The sequence below is a fragment of the Grosmannia clavigera genome (assembly GCF_000143105.1).
Source record: "Grosmannia clavigera kw1407 unplaced genomic scaffold GCSC_144, whole genome shotgun sequence".
NCBI classification, from domain to species: Eukaryota; Fungi; Ascomycota; class Sordariomycetes; order Ophiostomatales; family Ophiostomataceae; genus Leptographium; species Leptographium clavigerum.
In genome coordinates, this window is record NW_014040797.1 from 1,574,481 (window position 1) to 1,586,682 (window position 12,202).

General features: G+C 57.8%; 3 protein-coding genes across 3 annotated transcripts; 2 read left to right on the forward strand and 1 right to left on the reverse strand.

Moving 5' to 3' along the window:
- Positions 1–1,218: 1,218 nt before the first annotated feature.
- CMQ_2777 (serine/threonine-protein kinase-like protein) lies at positions 1,219–4,969 on the forward strand (the record flags this gene model as incomplete). The annotated part of the gene is made up of 3 exons (XM_014316855.1): positions 1,219–3,325; positions 3,399–4,138; positions 4,193–4,969. The coding sequence occupies 3 exons, from the start codon at positions 1,219–1,221 to the stop codon at positions 4,967–4,969; spliced, it is 3,624 nt and encodes a 1,207-aa protein (XP_014172330.1).
- Positions 4,970–5,873: 904 nt separating this feature from the next.
- On the reverse strand, positions 5,874–9,049 carry CMQ_2831 (spindle pole body component; the record flags this gene model as incomplete). The annotated part of the gene is made up of 3 exons (XM_014316909.1): positions 5,874–8,290; positions 8,540–8,787; positions 8,844–9,049. The coding sequence occupies 3 exons, from the start codon at positions 9,047–9,049 to the stop codon at positions 5,874–5,876; spliced, it is 2,871 nt and encodes a 956-aa protein (XP_014172384.1).
- A 728-nt stretch (positions 9,050–9,777) lies between these two features.
- CMQ_2507 (transcriptional co-activator) lies at positions 9,778–11,530 on the forward strand (the record flags this gene model as incomplete). The annotated part of the gene is made up of 5 exons (XM_014316585.1): positions 9,778–10,003; positions 10,101–10,390; positions 10,456–10,567; positions 10,620–11,209; positions 11,357–11,530. The coding sequence occupies 5 exons, from the start codon at positions 9,778–9,780 to the stop codon at positions 11,528–11,530; spliced, it is 1,392 nt and encodes a 463-aa protein (XP_014172060.1).
- Positions 11,531–12,202: the final 672 nt, after the last annotated feature.

Consider the following 12,202-nt stretch of genomic DNA (forward strand, 5'->3'; position numbering starts at 1 on the left):
CCGCATACCTCGACATCCCTCTGCATTCCTCAGCAAGAAATCTGCAAGAGCAGCTGCACAAGCTGCGAGCACGGAATATGCACACCGCATCTTGCACGCGTCTTGTTTTGGTTTTGATGGTTGGAACTACGGACTAGCGCTAAGCGGCCGTTCCATAAAAACAGTGGTCCGCCCTGAACGGTTTAAAGCGGAGCGGAAGGTGCCATCCCCAGACGCGTCGGACACGCCTATTTTCCTAATAGAGTAGCCAGTAAACAATACGCGTGACGACACACACTCCAGTATTTTGCCTCCTGGCTCCTCTAACCCTGCACGACCCAAATTAGCCCTCCCACGCTGCTTATCCTTCTCCCCTCCCCTTTTCACCCGCCCCAAGGCCATAATCCGGCATTTTCCCACATTTCCTGTCCTATTTTGTGCGCCAAGCAAGTTGAAGCATACAACTCTGGCTGTTCTGGTGTTTCCCAGTATCGCATTGTCGTCTTCTCACAAGTGCTGGCACACTGCACTCCTGCTCTCAATTCTACAACCTTTGAAAAAGCCTCAACTCGGCAGTCCGCCATCTCGTCAATCCGCCTGTACTCGCGATCGTCACTTGTCTGTCTGCGCTGCACTAATTTTGGCGCGCGCGTTCTGGTACTATCGATACTTTCGCATTAGAGTTGAAACATCGTCTGGTTCACCACTTTTTGTCTGGCTACCGTGTCGCAAAACCAATCGCATTCGCCTGGCTTGCCTCTCTGGTCTGCCGTCTCACAAACTGTCAGACCACAGCCATCAGCAGGATGATCTAAGACGTCACTGGCACTGTTCTCTGCGCTCTGCTGATGAGGTCTTGTTCCTGTTGCGCCTTCACCCATCTGGACGACAGCCTGACACACCACTTCTCTCTCTTTCTCCCTCTCTCTGGACCTCAAAAATCAAAGCGGGCTAGGGCTTGAACCAATCCTCGTGCCCACAGGATTTGCCCCTCTTACGGCGCATTTTGGGCGCATACCCAACGGCACGGAAGAATAGGCTATGCTGTTGCCTAACCGCTAACACTGATCACCACAACATCAACACGACACCAACCAACCACGATCTGGTTTCCTGGTTGTGAGTAGTTCTGCAGAGGCACAGTCCCTGTTCCTCTAGACTGCAAACTTTACTATAGGAAGGTCTACACCTGACCTGACTTGACGCTCATCAAAAGGACTCAAAAAGGACTCAGCAGCCATGGCTTTTTTGAACAGCAGTGGAGGAACACTCACACTCCCTTCGCCGACGTCGGTTCACCAGGTCGATCCGATCTCGGTACGGTCACTTCGACGCTCTCTGTCGAGATCCCCGACGAAGTTCCATCTGGCCCGGACGAGCTCTCAGGCGTCGCATACCTCCGACAGCTCTGCCAGCTCTTTTCAGATCCCATCGCCCGACTCGCCTTGTCCACAGCCGCAGTTGTCTTACGCTGGCAACGCACTTTCGGCCGCGGCATCGTCGACATCGTCCATATCAAGCACCAGCACGAACTCGATCCTTACTGGAGAGGCAGTGCCGCAGTCGACGTCTCTGTTTTCCACACCGCTTCGCCCCGGAGTACGACTCTCGTTGCGCTCAACCCGGCCTAAGACAGCGACATCAAAGCCAATTACACGGTTACGGGCTTCACCAAAGAGTCCGCTAAAGCGCGCTTTGAGCGTGAACGCGGACATGGGGAACGCAACTACGACACCAATTTCCACTAGCGCCCCATTGATAGCCATGACGGAGCCGGTCCTTGGCAAGGAGAACAACAAGTTCAGCAACTTTCTGCTGTCATTTGGCTCTGCCGCACGCAACGTCAGTGACAAGTCCTCACGCCACAGCATGCATCTCGACCTTTCAGGCGATGCCCGGCCTGAAGCATCTATCCATGTGAGCCCCCGGAAACGAAGTGATGCGACTACGGACTTTGATCAGGCAAGCTTCGGCAGCCCGGTCGCAAAACGTCGCAGCTTGCTCGGTTTTTCTGGCGTTGGTAGCGATCTAAACGCTTTCGATTTCGCATCGCCCAATTCGATACAGACCCCGCGAACATCTTTTGAGGCCCCGACGTCGTTTGAAATTCACGATGACATCAAACAGCCCGACGCAGAGCTCATTTCTACAACACCGTCCCCCACGCCTGCTGTTGAGCCGGTCTTTTCAACAACGCCCACAACAGCATCAAAGAGAGCATCGACACTACGGAAATCAACTCTCCAGCAGCGCCATGACCCTCGCTCCTCTTGGGGCCGTCGACAGGGCGAGAAGTACCTAGTCCAGCAGCTACAGCAGCAGCAGCAATTACAAGAACAACAACTGCAGCAATTGCAGCAGCAGCAGCTGGAGCAGCCGGGTGAGGCTGAGCCGGAAACGTCGAGACGGTCGTCGGGCGAATGGCTCTTTTCGGCTTCTCATATCCGCAACAAGCCTCGTGCCTCCCTGGAACAGCTCTTGAAGCCGGAACCGCAGGAGAGCCCCTTCAAAATCAAGAGCGCATTACCCAATGCCTCGCAGCTCGTCGTGGACCGTACTTTAGGAGCGACAGGCGTTCCGGCTGGGCCAAGGCCTCACCCGTTATCCCGCACATTGACCACCTCATCATCAAACTCGAGCTTACCGGACGACTCACCAACACATTTTCCAGTCCAGCCTCCTCCCGAACGGAGCCGGCCAACGTCTATATTTACTCGGTCTCTGCCCCTGAACGCTCACAGGCCACGGCAGGAGTCTGTGTCCACCCCACAGTACAAACTGGCACGTCCGCTACAGTCTGTATTCGCCTCTGCAGGCCTGGTCTCGAAGATGAACCGCAGTGCGGAAGACGACGCGCCCCAGCCCCTGGGTGGTCGGCCAATGATCATGCCAGATACACCGTGCAAGAAGCAGGTGTATCCTTCCAATACGTACCCCCCTTCTTCTGGCAGCGGAAGCCGCAAACGGCAGAGCCAGCGCCGGTTTTTCTTTTCAGCATCGACTGGAGCAGCGACTGATACGCCGTTCAGCTTGACAAAGCCACGGGAAGCCTCGGCGGACGACACAAACGAGAATGTCGTCAACTTCTTCAAGCTCAGAACTAGTCATGCTCGAAGGGGCAGTATCCTCAGTATCGACGGCGATATTAGCGACAGCCAAGGGGCTGCCGACGCCTTCGATCTACCGCCGACGCCTACGAAGTCGGTTCTCACCAGGAACATTTTCGGCAGCGCAAGCAAGGACCGCGATCGGCCATTTGCCAGTCGCAGTCTCAACTCGTCGATTTTCACACCTGTCGCTCACGACCCGATCAGCATTGCGAACCGGCAAACCTCTACTCCCCGTGGTGAGTTCTTGCGTAGTGCGCTTGCCTGTCTTCGTACAATGATCGTGCGCTGACCCGAGTTTCGTTACTTTAGAGAGCCCATGTAGCAGCTTCAGCTCCGGGAGAATGTCGCCTAAAACGCCCCGTGAGAGCAGCATCTTCCACAATCCGGATTTTGCTAGCAACATGGCGCCTCCTGACCCGAGCCGCCTATCAATCTCGAATACGGCCAAAGACACGTTCCCCAACCCGTCTACGTCTACCCGGCTGAGCCCGGCAACGTTCCCGCCAGCAACACCTACAGCTGACCGAGAGGCTTTTGCGCACTTTGTGGACCGTCGTGTTAGCATCACTCCCGTTCACGGCCACGGTTCAGCGCCGAACGATGCAGATGCCGTACTCACCCATATGTTTGGCAAGGTGGACTTGGTTGGCAAAGGCGAATTCTCCCAAGTCTTCCGGGTCACCTCGCGTCAAGATTCTGACAATACGCCGATGGGCTTCGTCAATGCAACACCTACCAAGCGGGCAAGCACAATCACACACAGTGCCTCGCTGTCAGCCGGCAAATTCTTTGCGGTAAAGAAGATACGACTTCCGTTTTTTGGACAGAAAGAACGCCAAGCAAAGCTGCGTGAAGTAGCCGCCCTCGAGGCAGTTCGCGACCAGGAAAACGTTCTTCAGATCTTCGACCATTGGGAACAAAATGGCCACCTCTACATTCAAACAGAATTCTGTGAGGAGGGCGGCATGGACAATTTTTTGAAAAAGGTCGGCGAGAACGGCCGTCTGGACGATTTCCGTATCTGGAAGATTCTGTTGGAGATTTCTCAGGTATGTCGGCCATGATCTACTAAGCGACTCAGGAATGTAGCTAATATCAAACAGGGGCTGCGATACGTCCACGACGCTGGCTACATCCACCTTGACCTGAAACCGGCCAACATTCTCGTTACGTACGAAGGGCACCTGAAGATTGGCGACTTTGGGCTGGCGACAGAGTGGCCTGCACCGAAGGGCATCGAAGGCGAGGGAGACCGCGAGTACATTGGACCAGAGATTCTGCAAGGCAAATATGACAAGCCATCAGACATCTTCTCGCTGGGCTTGATCGTGATGGAGATTGCCTGCAACGTCTTCCTACCAGACAACGGCCCTGTCTGGGTAGCTCTGAGAGAAGGGGACATGTCCGTGGTTCCAAGTCTCACAGCGGGCGAGGCTAATGCGTTGGCCCGAGACTCGGCTGGCATGCCGATTATCGACGACGATGGCCTCTCCCAAGATGTGTTTAATTTGAGGGACAGCCTTGACCTCGCATCAGCAGACGAGTCTCCTTCGAGGCCGTTTGATTTCGGCCGGCCGAGATTCGCATCTGGCAGCATTTTCGGCCGTCAGCCGCCAAAAGTGATCGGAGCCGAGCACCCACCAGACTTTATGGTGGATCAGCACAGCTCTGGCTCGCTCGACTCGGTCGTGTCCTGGCTTATCAACCCAGACCCGGCAAGCCGCCCAACGGTGCATCAGGTTCTGGAAATCGACTCGCTCCGCTGGGTTCACGCGCGACGACGGGCACCGGCAACAATTTTCGAAGGAAACTGGGGCCCTGAGAGCGACGAGACAAGTGCAGCGCCGATCGGAGCGGATACCGAGATGATGGACGTTTGATTGAGCCAGCCACTGGCCATCGCTACGGAGGATGGTAAAGAGAAGGAGAAGTGACGCATTAGTTTCAAAGGAGTCGGTCAAGTTTCTGTTATTTGTTTTTGGGGGCATGAAAACCATCAATTTGCGGCCTTTTTCCTTTTTGTTTTGGAGCAGCATTTTCGACAGCATTTGCACCCCAGACCGGCAGGACGGATGATTTGGAGTAGGAACATTTTTCGAGGCATTTCGCTTAGGAAGCTAAAGGGGTCTGCTTTTTCTACGTTTCTTTCCTTTCTCTTTCCCACACCTTTTTTTTTTTTTTTTTTTTTCCCCCCCCCCCTCCCCCCTCGTCCCGTCTGTACTCTTGTATGTTTGCCATTGAATCTTGGGTTCTCGGAGTTTTATATTCTCGGCACATGTTCGCCCCTGTTTACACCCAAGTGGGTAAAGGGTGGAGGATATATTTGTTTATACGCCGTCTACGGGCGAGGAGATGGTTGATTTACGCAGGAAACAGCCCTGCATGATACGGCTTTGCATACCTAGGCTTGTTTTTTTCTTTGATTGACAACGGGGAAGACAGGAGGTTTCGTCCTTCTGCCTGAGGGAGAAGGGACGAGGACTGACGATGCAATGGCTATGACGCAATGCTTATATATACTAGATAGAAGGTCGAATGCTAAGCAACTTGGCTGCCAAAAGAGAAGAACTGGACAATATGTGATTTTGTATTACGGGCTACCAGCCGTAGTTCTTTCTGCATGGGGTAAGAAACGCCAAACGCCCAAGACGCGCCGTGCAGGTCGTGCCTGCCCTCCAGCCTTCGAGTGGCCTCTGCCGATTTGCTATTCTGCCCATCTGCATTTCCCATTTGCAACGCTCATACTTGATAATTCACACCCATTCATTGCTCGACGCTTCTGCTCTACCGCTTCGGCTGATGCCGCTTCCCCTGCGGCACCACATACACATCGTTGAAGTTCATGGCCACGCCGAGGAAGCGCAGGTCGGCGTCCTTTTGGTATCCTAAGTCGGCCAGCAGATAGATGACGCGCTTGCGGAACGTCTTGGACAGCGACAGCAACCGCTGCTGCAGGGCGGGCAGCTCAGACTCGACAGTGGGCGCCGGCGGCACGGGTGGCGTCGGGTCATCCCAATCATCGCCATGGCTGGTGTTCATGTTGATGTTGGCGTTGATGCGCGCGCTCGCCGGCGTCTGACGGTGACGAAGTACGTCGGCCTCCTGGCGGCGCGTAAAGTCGGAGACAGCCCAGCTGTAAAGGCCGTCGACGGCATCGCGAAAGGCCAACATGGTGCGCAGCAGCTCCTTGAGCTGCGAGGGAAAGCCGTTGGCATCCTCGGCGGACGGATCGGCGGCCGAGGGTGGGAGAGCAGACGAAGCAGATTCGCCAGCACCAGCAGCTGCGGCTGCGGCGGCGGCCATGGTGGCCTGCTGCTGCTGCTGCTGCTTCATCTCCACATAGGCGCGACGCCGCACGCCCAGCAGACCTTTGTGGGTGATGGAAGTCAGGTAGGCGGTGTGGGCGGTGATGAGATCGTCCAAAGTGCAGTCGTCGCGGCGAATGGCAGCCTGCAGGGCCTCCCAGCTGGCCTCGATGACCTCGAACAGGATGTAGTACTGCAGCTGGCCGACCAAGTGGACCATCTCGGCCAGGGTACCGCGCGTGGTCTTCCAGGTCTGGTGCACGGCCTCGTCGTCGGTCTGCAGCACGCCACGAGCACCGGTCATGCACTTGTGCCAGGTGGACGCCAGGGCGAACTCGACGCGCTTGACGTGCCACAAGAAGTTGAAGACCTTGAGGTACTGCTTGCTGGCCCACTCGGTAACGACACAGTCGACAGGGGCGCCAATCTTGTACTCGAGCGTGAAGCAGTCCCAGCCAGTGTCGCCGTGCGATTGTTGCAGCATGCGGGCGTCCAGACGGCGCAGAATCTCGATCGGCTCGAAGCGCGCGTTGGAGCCCTGGATGGCGTGGTCCAGCTGCGACGTCAGCGTGTGACGGTATTGGGCCGTGGCCGGACGGTCGAGGTTGGGCGCCAGCGATTCCATCAGAAGGGCTACGAAGTCGCCTTGGCCCAGCAGCACGTATTTTTTCAGCGCGGCCAGGTGGTCGAACAGTCGGAACTTGTCGGTCAGCAGCTGCATCAGCCGACGCATCGTCGTCTTGTATGCCTCGTCGATCCAGGCCTCCAGCGTGGCCGTATCGCCATACCGCAGCTCCTTGGATGCACCCTTGCTGTAGTCGTCGACCCACTGGGCGTCGCCGCAGCTATGACGCAGGAAATTGAGTGACTTGCCGATCAGAAACACCTTTTCAGCAAACTCAGCCGCCATAATGGACGGGATCATGGCCGCGTCAATCTCATACTTGTCGTTCCACACCGAGCTGTGACCTTTGGCGCGTGCTGCCTCCTGTCGCTTTGCGTCTTCGGCCCCGGTCCCTTGCTCGCGCACAAAGAACTCGCGATATGGATCGGCTAGCTCGCCGTCATAGATCCACCGTCGTAGGATGTTATAAAACGGTCGCGCCACCGGCCCCAGCAGCCGTTCGGCAAACGCGCCTACGGTCGGGTCGCCGTGCGACGTCGAGAACCGGTGAATCAGCGAGATCAGCTGTCCGCCTCGCTTGCTGCCCGACTCCTCGGCAATGAGCGACATCAGCCGCAGCCCCATCGTCGCCTCTCGTGTCCACACCACACAGCGCTTGAGCGTCACACCGGCCCGTCCGATCCCACTACGCGGGGCTGCTGTGTCCAGCGTGGCCAATGCCCGTCGGATCTGGCTCTCCAGCGTGGCCACGAGGCCGAGATATGCCCGCAGCTCGGTGCTGATGGCTGCGCGCAGGCTCTGTCCCAGCAGTCCTTTGGCCGGCGACCGCACAAACTCGTCCAGCCCGCGGTACAGCAGCGCCGGCTCTGCCAACGTGTGCAGCAGCGACACGATCGGCACCGGCAGAGTCGCCGGAAGCACTAGTACCGCCACCTCCTTGCTGTTCTCTTTGCGACCCTCCCGGCGGACCTCCTTGCGGAAGACCATCGTGGCCGAGTCCAGGCCCTGCAACGTAAACGGCAGGTCGCGCAGCAGCGTGGTCTCGCTCGGCTCTGTCGTCGCCGGACTGTCGGCAAGCAGCGTCGACTTGAGCGCAACATCCCGTGCGGCTGGGCCGAGCATGACAGCCGGGTCGATCTCAGCGGCAGCTGCTGCCTCTTCCGGGCCCCGACGTGCCTTGTCAGGCGGGAAGCGCTTGAGACCACCTCGCGCAAAGGCATCGTCAAACACCTCCTGCTCTAATCGAGGACCGAGCGAGGACAGCGGCCGTGCTGTTCGTGATTGTGACCGTGACTGTGACTGTGTCCGTGACTGCGTCCGTGACTGCACCTGTAGTTGCGATGGTGATTGGAATTGAAGCTGAGGCTGAGGCTGGGCGTGAGGCTGTGGCTGAGTTTGTTGCTGTTGCTGTTGCTGTTGCTGTTGCTGTTGCTGTTGCTGTTGCTGTTGCTGTTGCTGCTGCTGCTGCTGTGTTGGAGGTAGGGGGTTTCGAGCTGTCCTTCCCGACGCAGCAGCAGCACTCTCGGCAGCAGCCTGCTCTTCGTTCAGGCGCAGGAGCGGTCGCATCGGATCGCTGGTTCCGGTCGAGTCGGCCAGCTGATAGAGCATATACAGGATGGCCCACTTCTGGTTGAGCACGGGCAGCGCCAGCAGCCGCGAGTACAGCTGTGAGAACCGCCACGCATCGTTAGGCCGGTCGACCGTCAGCTTCTTGCGGATCAGGTCCATCGTGTGGTTGACATCCGTGGCCAGGTCAGAAGACATGGACCTGCCGTTGTCAGTTCGGGTGGCTGCACCAGGGAGAGACAGAGGGAGGGTTCATACGTCTCCAGAGTGGATCGCACAAGGTGGAAGCAGTACTCCTGCCGTCTCTGTGCTGTGGCCTCATCTTCGTTCGGATCCTCGGGCACGAAGTGGCGGATGAGGCCGTTGATTGCAGTGTTGATGCGCTCAGAGAGCACTGCTGGCTTGCGAGCCGTCGAAGCGGCCGAGGCCGCGGGCGGTGCTGGTTTTCTCGACTTGCGCTCCATGCTGGCGACGGTGTGGCATTGGTTTGGGCGAGTCTGGGGGCCGAGCCACGCTGTCGTGAGTGCTTCGACGGAAGATTGTCGTGCGTCCTTGGGCCTGGTTGGCTTGATTTTATCGATTTGGGCCGTACTTTGTACGGAGTATTTACGCGACAAACGGCAGGAACGCGACCGGGCCCATGGAAGGAGGGGTGAGCGAGCTAGAGCCAGCAACAGCGAAGTAAACACTACGGAGTAGGCTCCTGCCCGCTGGCGGCCGGCGTCCTCGCTGCTGAAAGCGGTATAGCACAGGCGAGTCCGGTACCCGCAAGCCCCGAAAAGGGCACCGAGGCCAGAAGGTACTGGGTACTAGGCGCACTAAAGTTTCGCCCCTGAAATCGCCTCACCATGTTATCGAAACGCTACAGCGTCAGAGGCGGGAAAAAAATCGACTCCATCTCCTCACCCAAACGACGACCAGCGCCCAGCGTCCATCGACCTCACCGCTCGCACGATGCAATCTCCATCGGTTTAGCATCGGATTCCGGCTCCCACGTGCCCGCTATCGCACTGCAGATGCTCATGATTGATCCATTTCCATTGCGCAGTGCTCCTCCGTCGCACGCGACAAGTCGTCGCCTCCGAGCCTCTTCCGGCATCCGGCCGTCTTCTTCTCCGCCGCCTCCGAAATTCCCGGCCTGCACCCTTCCCTTTCTCTGCGGCCCTCAGCCGCGCCCAGATCGACGGTCACGATGCCCGACATCAACCCGGCGGACCTCAGCCGCCCGTCCATCGGCCTCTCGACCCCCATCCTCGCCAACAAATCCATCACCGTCTCGGCCTCGTCCTTGAAGCCCAAGACCAGCCAGATCATCCCTCCGCGCATCGAGCTCGAGCCTGCCTACACAGCCCTCAAGGCCGCCGTTGGCTCGGACCACTGGAAGGCCTATAAAGATGCCACCACCCAGTTCCTCATCGGTATGCGTGCCCGGCCAATTGCTGCTGGCCTGTCTGTCCGCTCATTTTCCCTGACCCCTGCGACTAATCAGCTGCTGCTTCCCTTGCCCTCCTACAGGCCGCCTCAACCAGGCTGAATACGCCGCCATCATCGACCCCATACTCATGTCGCCCAATGGAGACAAGGAGCATCTTCATAACCAGCTGGTCGCCGCTATCTATGGCAATGTCACGCGCGAGATGCCCGACATGGGCCTGGCCCCGTGGGTCAGCGCCAACGATAAGCCTTCGGGCGGGCTTGGCGGCAAGCCGGCCAGCGGCGATGCCAAGGAGCGCCGCCTGAAGGGCGAGATCATGCTGCTGCCAAATAAGGACCGGAGGCGCATCAAGGATCTAGTGCACAACGATGTATGCTTACGCACCCCACCTCTGGTCGATCCACTCGCTCGTACCCAGCTAACATGCAGCCCCAGTTCGATCCCTACGATGCTCTATCGAGCGTGTTCACAGACCAGCACCGGTCAAGACCGCTTCGCATTGTTGCCGATGTGCCAAATAGTGCTGGTGGCGGCATCAATAGGATGAGTATGTGGTTCGTTTGTGTAGCCTGCAGACGACTGTCTGACACCTGTTCCAGACCTAGACCTCGAGATCAAGAAACGATACGCTCAACCGCTGGCCGTCGAGTCGGGCGAGTTTCCCGACACCAGCAACATAGAATCGCGCATGTTGCCTTTTTGTTACGAGGCAGGCCTGGTGTCCGGCTATGCCCCAGACGCGGCGCAGTTTATGTGCATCGCCACCGAGACATTCATCAAGGAGGCGCTTTCGGCCATCTTCAGCCGCACGCGCAGCAACGGGCCCGGCGAGCTGGGCAGCGCTGGCTTTGGCGGCAACAACTGGGTGCAGACGCGCAAGTACCGGCGACAGCTGACCCGTGAAGAAGAGAGCGCCATGCGCGGCGAGACCCAGCGAGACAAGATGGGGCTGCTGCCAGTCGAGGCCAAGGCGGCTGGCGAACGCGGACCGCTGGGCCTGGCCGAGCTGCGCATTGCCCTAGAGATGGGCGACTGTGGTCTGACGCAGTTCCCCGTCATCGGCCACTCGCTCATGTACAACTACCACGAGGGCGAGCTGGAGAACTGGGACGACTATACCTGGATCGACGGCGGCCAGGACCACGAGCCGGCCTCAATGGCCAACGGCACAGCAGGCGCACAGCAGGCCGTAAATGGCACGGGACCGCTGGTCACAAGCACAATAACAACAGCAGCCGCAGCAGCTGCTGCTGCAACAGCATTGGGGACAGCAGATGTGGCAGCAGCTGGAGTCGCTGCCGTCGGCGGGCCTGGGGCTGCTGCTGTCCCGATCAAGGGCAGCGCTGCCGGAAGCGACGTGCTGATCAAGACTGGCGGCAGCCTGACTAACGGAGCCGAGTTCGCCGACTTCATGGACGTCGACAGCACCGAGATGTGGTGGGAAGGCGCCGACACGTTTGACGGCGACCTGCTTAACGGCGTGCTCGACTCCTGTCTCGCGGTGGGCTGAAGGCGCTGACGACGATTGGTTGGACAGCCGAGATGGCTCTAGTATGTGTCGATGATCGATCGGTTGGATAGGGGAAGATGGTTTACGAAAAACGGGACGACGGGAGCTGAGGTGTGTGGCGTTATTTTCTTCTGTGCTTTTGGTTCCTTTTCTCTTTCTCTTCCAAGAGTACCTCTGAAAAGGGACGGCGCGGGATTCGGGAGCGCATGTGGTGTTTTTCTTCTTTCTGTCATGGTTTCTCTGCCGGTTCGTCTGCTTCTTCTCTGGCCCTGCTACGCGCCGTGGTCTGCTCATAATAGCAGGAGGCGGCGTTGTTCTTGGATCGCCTTGTTCTTATCTTGCCCCCCCTTCTTCTTTTGTTTCCTCTCCTGTTTTTCATCTCCCTTTTTCTCTTGGTTCCAGCATCAAGATGGCGTTCCTCGGTCATTTACCGGTGGCAAAGAGGGCCTGGTTTGGCCCGTTCTGTTTCTTGTTTTGCTGCCCAACAACACCCTTGCTTTCCACCCCTTTTCGCCTTGTTTGTAAGATACTCCTTCCTGCCATTTCTTGTCTGGCAGGCCTTCCTCCCAAACCAAGCTGCAGTCTCTTGAGTCTACAGATCCCCCGCGGATGTTGTATGTTCGGAGTCTCCACCCTGATAATGATACTGTACGTTCGAATACAATAAATGGA